This window comes from Octopus bimaculoides, chromosome 1 (genome assembly GCF_001194135.2).
Source record: "Octopus bimaculoides isolate UCB-OBI-ISO-001 chromosome 1, ASM119413v2, whole genome shotgun sequence".
Lineage (NCBI taxonomy): Eukaryota > Metazoa > Mollusca > Cephalopoda > Octopoda > Octopodidae > Octopus > Octopus bimaculoides.
Genome location: NC_068981.1, coordinates 95,371,295 through 95,381,051, shown reverse-complemented (window position 1 = coordinate 95,381,051; position 9,757 = coordinate 95,371,295). Strand labels below are relative to the sequence as shown.

Genomic DNA, 9,757 nt, shown 5'->3' with positions numbered 1-9,757 from the left:
TCCTTGAGATCTTTTCAACAGTAAATATGAATAATAAATTTTTGAAAAATTATTGAAAAATTATTGAAAAATTAAATTTTTGTAAATTTAACAGAAAAGTCTTTTTAAAGACATATTTGTATAGTATTCAAATAACATGAGCATTTTTCTTGTTTCTGCCTGTCTCTGTTTCACTTGTTAACTCTTGTTATATATATATATGTATGTATATATGTATGTAGATATGTGTGTATGTATGTATGTATGTATGTATGTATGTATGTATGTATGTATGTGTGTGAATGTGTGTGTGTGTGTGTGTGTGTGTGTGTGTGTGTGTGTGTGTGTGTGTGTGTGTGTGTGTGTGTGTGTGTGTGTGTGTGTGTGTGTGAGTGTGTGTGTGTGTTATAATCAACTTAATTTCGATTCCCTGTCAAAGTATCTTCTCCAGCCACGCTAGTATTTTTCAGATAAGTATGAAGTTTACAACGTACAAATTCCAATTTAGTATTAAATTTGGATCAAAAATTTAGCGTCAAAAGACCTACACAAATCGTTAGTACTAAGGCGCTGAGCTGGCAGAATCGTTTACACACCGGACAAAATACTTTACAGTATTTCGTCTGTCTTAACCTTCTGAGTCCAAATTCTGCCGAGATCAGCTTTACCTTTTATCCTTTTGGAGTCGATTAAATAAGTTCTCGTCGAACATTGGCGTCGATGTAATCGACTAACCTTCTCCATAGAATTTCAATTTTTGTACCTGCAGGAATAATTTGCTAATACTTCCTTCGTGCCGCAATTGATGTGACCGTGAGTAACTTTCTAGTAGGTTGTATGTATGGCCTTCACCAAACTATCATTTCGGATCATTTTCAGCAAGATCATTATCTCTGCCACGATTTGGAAAAGGATGACCAGCATAATTTTCTCGCTTTTCGTTTCTCCAACACTTTGTACCCGAAGGCCTGCTTGTTTCTATAAAAAAAAAAACAGTATTGTTTATAGTTTTTATATGTATATCAGCATTTACAATAGATTATAGATAATTCCTGCACCCAAATAAAAAGAAAATCGTTGACGCTACACGGATGTGAAGATCTCTGTAGATTAAAGAGAGCGGTAAGCCTTCACTGAATCGCATTAAGCACATTAATCTTATCCGGTTATTATTATCTTCCAATCGATGGTAGCACAAAAGTCAATAGATAATCTTTCTTCTTAAACCAGTAAAAAAAAACATTGCGGCTACGGCCATCAAATCTTTTCATTCCCTACTACATATACTAACATACTACAAAGATCACACCATCCTTACTAAGCTTTTATCCACTACATAAACTCCATTTTTGATGCGCCAATTATGGAGGTTACATGTGCTAAAAATAATAGCCAAATCTTCCATTTCTATAAAGTGCGTTTTGAATACTATAATCCCGGACGTACTATTTCTGTAAAATAAAATACAGAATGGTCATAGCTGAAATGTTTTTTTATCATAGTTTTGCTCGAGTGGAGCCGACATCGGACTACATAACAACAATAGTAACAATAGCAAGATCAACCACACTCAAACTATAATTAGCCCTCATTAAACCCTTCACTTCCCTCAGACATTACTCTGTAACAATTGTTCAAATTCAATCACACTAATGTCGCATATACATTTGTATCTCCACTGTAAGAAATTGAATCCTAAAACAGCTTTGTTTATTCTACAGATCAAGAAATGAAAATAATTCATATTACATTTTCTTTCTTTCTTTCTTCTTTTCCCCATATCCAGTCATTTTGTAGTCACAACGTATTGTTCCGAGGAATCTGGCTTGTTCTTGTTTTGCTTCAATGTTCACAAGGTAAGTTTGAATTCTTGTATAAGCTATAAGGCCACTGTTTGTGTTGCGCTATTCAGCTAGAGTGAGTGATGTACTTGTTGCATGCTTTTACATACTGATTAGTAAGCCAGGGTCTATTTTGACATTCAACCTTTTGGGTGCGAGTTAATTGATCACACTCTTCTCCCTAAAAACTGTTTAGACTTGTACCTGTCTTAGAAATTAGCGTGGTGAATTAGCAGAATCGTTGAAGTATGTCTTCAGATTCTATCGAGTTTAATTTTGCTTCGATCGTTCTGGGATGGATAAAATAAAGTACATATTCAAGTATGGGTATCAATTTAATTGACTAACCTCCAAATGTATTTTGTTGGAGCTAGTATGGGATATCCTGATACATTGTGATGAATTAGGTTCAGGTTTTAGCTGTTTGAAGTCTAAACCAATTTATTAAAGATATTTTTTGTTACTACAGATATAATTGATTTACTACCGATTTCTTTTATCATAATCAAGAGACATGCATATCTGCCCTTCTTTTGAGTTTAAACAGTAGTGAGTAAAATTAATGACTGTCCGCTTATATTGTTCCCCCAAATTTCAATAGACCTCCTTCTGCCATATCTTCTAGGGATATGCAGTTGCTGGATGTATTGTGTTATATGTGCTATTTTGAATAAATTTCTAGTATTACAGTCTGCAAAATTTAGTTCTGTCACTCTCTAGTCCTATAACATAGGTCCATGTGTTATAGGTGGCACCACTAACATGTTAATGACACAGATAGTATTATCGCTATTAAGATGAGTTTTTAAATATTTTATGACCATGTCAAAATATCCATTTTCACTCTCGTTCGGACACCTTTCAAACACACGCTTACTCATGTACATACACGCACACATACACACGCACTCACGCATACACGCACACACACAGAGGCACACAAAGACATACACACATATACATACACAATTTCACTCTCATCTATACCCAAATATTTGTAGAATGCAGAATCGTCCAGCTCCTGTATTGTCTTCCCTTCTTGGAGTTTCAAATCATCTGCTCCACTGACACATACTTCGTTTATGTATCAGTTTCTTGCATTTCTCTAATATCCAAAGAAAACCTACATTCATGTCTTTGTTAAACTGTTTGACAATATTGAAGCGATCCTTACGCTGCGGTTTGTTTGCCGCATGCAATTTTCGGCCAACCATGAAGAAGAGATTATGAATATGAGGTTGTTCCTCCTTCTCCCATCAATGTTTCTCGTATTGTTTTTTTTGTTTATTGAGCATTTTAAATGTAACATACATAGGATAAAATGAAGACAAGAGAATTATGCTTCTTGGAATATCTCAGTTGATATTCCTGTGAGAGTGGTATAATGTTATTTATGACCGTAAGAGCTTTCTGCCACTTCTTCACTGTTGTTTTAATGAAATTCACAATGATGTCAAATAGATATAACAAACGAAAAGTATTTCCCGTAGGCAATCAGGCAAATGTCAGGTTCTTTTGTTTTGTTTTGTTTTGTTATGGGCTTGTAATTTTTATGGTTTTTTAAAAAAATTTTGTACCTTGATATTGTCTAGTATCATCTTCTTAACAATCAGCTGGTGGACTCATAATTATTTGCTGAAGCAGGAATTTTGTGGCACCCTTGGTTTGGTACTTATTTCCAGTTTTATGATTATAAGTAGAAGAGACATAATTCTCCTAAATAATTTAATAATACAGTGAAGAATAATTTAATATTCAGTTAAGAAAGGAATGATGATTTATTATCGCAAAACTGGAGATTGAGATTTAATAGGTTTTCTCCGTAACTCTACCAAATATTGACAATAAATTTTATTGCTTTGAAAACTGAATCTGCAACTGAGAATAACCAATCAATTTTACAATTATGACATTTTATTATAATTTATTTTTGCAAACTATGTATTTTGTGAAAATAGATATTGATAAGACTCACTAAAATTATTTAAATCTTGTATATGTAATTGTGACTTTTAAAAGCTTCTCTTGTTGCAATAAAATTACGTTCACTATTGCGAAAAGATAGTGGAATTTTAAAATATTTTATAGTGTTAACTTATACCAAGATGACTTAATTGAAAAATAATCGACTTCAGAATTTAGAGTATTTCAGTCTCTATACAAGTTCAGACAAAGCCTGTCATTCTTCAATTTTATGGTAATATTCCAAAACTCATTATTTGTATTACAAAAACTATATGCATATTTTTGCAATGAGAATATAATGAGAATACGACGTCATTAGAATCTTGATTTTGGACAAGTTTTAAAAATTATGTCTTCTCGTCTAGGTTACATCTTTAATAAGCAGCAGCTTAAAACATATTCTGATTGCAACAGGCTTCTTAACTTACCTTTTGTATGTGTAAGCGTTGGAAACCCTGATTAGTGCATCTGCTTGGTAACAGAAGGAAAAAGCATCTTCAATGTTTCTTTACCAACAACTTTTTTCTTCCAACATTCAACAAGAATGCACTCACAAATTTGACTATTATATTGATTACAAGTAGATGTTACATCGTTTGAGCTTCAACTGAAAATTTGTTGAAGTTAACAAAATCCTTGTGCATACCATTAATACTAAATAGAATCTAGTTTAGTATTAAATACAACTCACACCCAGTTGTATATCTCAGCAGCTTCTATTAGAATGTAGTGATTGCATTTTGTCGAGAATTTACTTTCCTTTTTTATAATTTAAACTTTTCTTTTCTTTCTTTCATTTTTTTTTTCACATGCATTATTTTCTCTATTGAGCCAATAATTATTTGTTTATTACCGATTAGAGAGATATTTAAGTCACTCGATTTAGACAAAATATGGGAAGCATTTGCTAATTAAAGTATCAACTGGAAGATGAATATCTTGAAGAAAAAAGCATGATGCTTTTCAGATAAAAATCCTACTTCACGTCATTAGAACATAACTCGCTCAGAATTTTTCCGAGTACCAAAGCAAATCTGACGTCCGAGTACCAAAGCAAATCTTCATACTCAGATCCGGTTGGAAAAAAACCAAATTGCTGAAGAATACGTTAATGCATGATCCTGACTTTATACAGTTTACAAGTTTGAAGGATTCATTATTAAACCCAATTCCAATTATATACATTTTAAGCAATATTTTCTCTACACCAAAGAAAGTAGAAAACTTTAATGTGAAGATCAATTTCCGTTATTTTTTTGTAAAATCTTTGACCGTCTTCATTATTGGTGCATTAGCCGACACCCTCATTCTAGATTTAACGTTTTTTATTACAAGCAAAAGTTAATCATTAGGGTCGAAAGAATCTACTTACTTGTATCTCAAAACTTCTTGCTTTGTTCCTATGTTACAAACCCGAACAAACAGAATCATTAGACCGTCAGTGAAGATTCCTTGCGGCATTTGTCCCCTCTCTGTACATTCTGCATTTAATTCCCACCGGGATCAACTTTGCCTTTCATTCTTCCAGTTGGCAATGACTAACACCCTCTCACGAAAATAGCTGCTTTGTGCCAGTATTTGAAACCATTACTATTGTTGTTGTTGTTGTTGTTGTTCAAATTCTGCCGAGGTCAGCTTTACCATACATCCTTTCGGGGGTCGATAATTCAAATACCAGTTGAGTACTAAGTTCGATGTAATTGACTATCCCCTTCCCCCAAATTCTTTTAGTAGAAAGGATTATTATTATTATTATTATTATTATTATTATTATTATTATTATTATTATTATTATTATTATTATTATTATTATCATCATTATTATTATTATTATTATTATTATTATTATTATTATCATCATTATTATTATTATTATTATTATTATTATTATTATTATCATCATTATTATTATTATTATTATTATTATTATTATTATTATTATTATTATTATTATTATTATTATTATCATTATCATTATTATTATGAGGGAAGTTTTACAGTTTTCAATTCTAATAGAATCTGATCTCTAACTATGCCATAGTTAATCAAACGGGATAATTTATTCAGTTCCTTTGAAGAGCAGGGAGTCAAAAAATATATTCGGATACTTTACATCCAGAAGTATCAAGTACTTTATTTTGTATCTGAAAGCTTTCTTCTTACACACACAGGAATATATGTGCGTCACTGCGTGGGTTTGTGCGAAATACACACACACTCACCGGACACAAATTATCTTATGCTTCCAGATACATCAAGGTTAATTAAAGTAAGCAAAACTGAATGAAATATAAACAATATCACCTTACATATACAAACTCACGAATCAAATAACAAATAGAAAGACGCTTGAATGAATCTTTCAGGTACAAATGAGACCTCTTAGTTACAGCTTGTTATTCAAAAAGCAAAAGACAGCAGCTTCAATTCACTTTTAAATAGGTTCGTTCGTTTTATTGCAGTTGAGAAGCAAATACACTAAAGACGTTTGTTTTATATTGTTATTTTGGCAATCCTACGATGTCCTGAATAATAAAAAGAAAATAACTGTAAATTGCTATCGACTAACTGGTTAAATGAAAGAACACAATCGTAATTATTTTTAAACTAACTAAACACGAAATTTAGTGCAGTATGAAACGAAAATAACATTAATACAAATAAGTACTCGTTGTTTTGCCCTTTCTATACCGCGAATGTGGTATATATGGTATAACAATAGAGGGACAGAGATAACAAGGTTTCGGACTGGTGCCTGAACTGCTGATAGTGCGCACTGTGTCACCGACGCTGTATCTGTGGATAAGACGTTAGTTTTTGCTGGTCCATTACGATGGTTATGATAGTGATTACTCTTAATCTTTTACTTTATTTCAGTCATTTGACTGCGGCCATGCTTCAGCACCGCCTTTTAGTCGAGCAAATCGACCCCAGGACTTATTCTTTGGAAGCCTCGTACTTATTCTATCGGTCTCTTTTGCCGAACCGCTAGGATACGAGGGACGTAAGCACACCACCATCGGTTGTCAAGCGATGCTGGGGGGGGGACAAACTGTAAAAGAATATTATAAATTGTTATAGGTCCTGAGTATATGTACCAGGTGTGCAGCAGAGATAACATGTGTTTCTTTAGTTCACAGTTTTCAGTTCTCTTAGCTATTACACTTGGCTTTAGATGGAAAAGACAAAGCTGTCCAGCATGTTCGATCACTGTTCATCTTCAATTCAATACTCAAACTTTTTCGCTGTTCGGAAATTCCTGGCAAGCAACTTGCGCCGTTTTACATTTAGCCAGTTCCTTTGTTCTCACCCGAAAGATCATATTCCACATAACTGATTAGTGTGAATCTCGGATTGTTTCCAGTGTTAGATGCTAAGGAGAAGACAACTACTTCAACCAGCCGTATAGCCTGTTCTGGTGTTTCGTTATTTCAAACTGTCTTTATATCTGTTGTCCATCTACTAGCACACGAATAAGTAATTTCTTTCAGGCTGGCGGTTAGGTGTTATGTCTCACAGCTGAAACATTATCCCTGTTCTACTAATGCAACAATATATTGATCGACCACAGTACGCAACTGGTACTTAATTTATCGACTCCGAAAGGATGAAAGGTAAAGTCGATTTCGGCGGAATTTGAACTCAGAACGTAAAGAGGGTTGAAATACCGCTAAGCGTTTCGCCCGGCGTGCTAACGTTTCTGCCAGCTTGCCGTATTTCAACTCTTTCATATTGTGACAATTTATGTTGTAGCGTTAATAGAATAGGAATGCTCTGTCGTGATAACCAATGATGTAAATGAAATAATTTTAGCCAAGTTGGCCAGTGGTTACGTTTACCAAGAACTTAAATTTATTTTATATTATCCATCTGTTACAGCCACTTATTTTTAAATGTCAAAATTTTCTTCTCAAATCATTTTGCCCGGAGTGCTAACGATTCTGCCAGCTCGCCCCTTATCATTATCTGTAATATTAAAGCTTGTGGGTTAGCAGAATCGTAACAACGTCGGAAAAAAGGCCTTGCGGTTTGTTCCAGCTCTAAATTCCGAGTTCAAATCTCACTGAAGCTAACTTTGTCATCCTTTCGCGTTGATAAAATAAAGTACTAATCATATACTGGTTCGATATGACTGGCTAAACCCGTCCCCCAAATTGCTGACCTTGTGCTGAAATTAGAAATAATTGTATTATTTACTTTTTAAAAAATTCCAGTTATTTTTAGTGAAAAACTCATAAATCAACAGAATATCTTATCAACAAACGTTGTATCTGTTTCAGTTTGGAGTTACTATATAGTGTGTTACTTCACCAATTGGTCGCAGTATCGCCCTTCGGGGGGAAAGTTTTTACCTGAAGACATCAATCCGACTTTATGTACACATATCAACTACGCCTTTGGGAAAGTTGTTGGAAACGATATCCGTACAGTGGAATGGAACGATGACGCTCTGTAAGTTCTCATCTTTTATTTTTATTATTGTCTACGACTTATATTGTGTATACGAGAGAACGTGATTTTTTTTTTAAGTGGCTCTCGAAGCGCATAAATTAATAATGATATTGGGTTGAAAAACCATTTGGGATAGAAAAATTGAAAGCTTCCCGAAGGACACAAACCCACATCTTAATGTGCTTCGAGATCAACTATTCCAAAGAAGAATTATTTCTCGTTCTTTTGAGATACCTAGTGTTTTGCAGTCACTGCAAACTCGCCACTGTTTCCAGTGTTCAATGCTGAGGAGGAGATAACTGCTCCGAAATATAAACATCCATCGACCCGGGTAGAGAGCGCTGCAAACTGACCTGGTGTGTTTACACCCTTTTTGTCTACATTGCTAACAGGAAAAAGTGTTCTTAAGAGTAAACATTTTATATGAAAGGATCTAGCAAAATGTTTGTAGATGAGACCTGAGTTGTTCTCATACACACACGCATACACACGGACACACACATACACACAATCACACACACACGCAATACATACACACAAACACACACAATCTCTCACACACACACGCGCATACGCATGCAGACACACACAAACACACACACACACATACACACATACACACACGAAAAAGTAGTAACGGTTTTCAAGTTACATGCAGCGTTAAAATTACTCAGATGAAAAGAAATGGCATAGCAATGCCAGAAAATAAACTAAGTAAACAGATACACGCCCTGTTACTGTTATTATATGCAACATTATCATGTACATCATAAAACCCACAGGCACGGATACATTACTTTATCCTTATCCAAATCTATATTTTCTGTACATTCTTGAGCGTCATACAGGAATTAATATATAGCTAAAGAAACTAGGGGTAATAGAAAAATAAACATACACGCTCATGTACATGATTATGTATATAAATACAAGACCATGTATGCATAATTGTGTGTATGTGTGTGTAATTATGTACATACGTTCATATTCTTATAGCCTCACCCTCTCCTCAAATAAAGATATTTTCGTTGACACAACTATATAGGTATGAATATCAGTATCATTCTTATATGCCGATGTTTGTGCACACATTGAAACATTCGTTCACTACTATAAAACACACATAGAAAGTTCCAGTGCAGACAAACATATGCATGTACATATGTCTACGTAGTGTATACGTGTAATATTTGCGTGAATATGAATGAGTGGGGGGAAGGGGTGCTCGTGTTTTTGTATGTGTGTGTAGCTGAATAACACTAAACAATAAGTAACAAAAAAAAAAACAACTTTCTCTGGAAGATTAAAATACGAAAGGTACCACAAATGATGTAGTTTCGTTGAAGTGTTGGGTGGAAATATTCTAGATTATTATATCGTTAACACTTAACAATAAAGATTTCTTATCTTTCCAGCAAATAAGCACATTGTAACAGTTTAACACGTTAATAGCCCCCCCCCCTTTCATGTCTGAGGGGGTCTGTCTATGGCACAAAGTAGATGATGTATGCTTGTATGTA

At 34.0% G+C, this 9,757-nt stretch overlaps 1 protein-coding gene across 2 annotated transcripts in view; it reads left to right on the top strand.

The window, feature by feature from the left end:
• LOC106876018 (chitinase-3-like protein 1) overlaps nt 1–9,757 on the top strand; it is a 31,109-nt gene that overhangs the window by 3,192 nt on the left and 18,160 nt on the right. The window contains exons 2-3 of one of the 2 annotated variants that reach the window (XM_014924390.2): nt 1,766–1,835; nt 8,066–8,237. In XM_014924390.2, coding sequence (XP_014779876.1) covers nt 1,766–1,835; nt 8,066–8,237 — 242 coding nt within the window. Of the gene's footprint in view, nt 1–1,257; nt 1,836–8,065; nt 8,238–9,757 lie in introns of those variants that run through there. The other variant, XM_014924388.2, reaches the window with a different exon arrangement.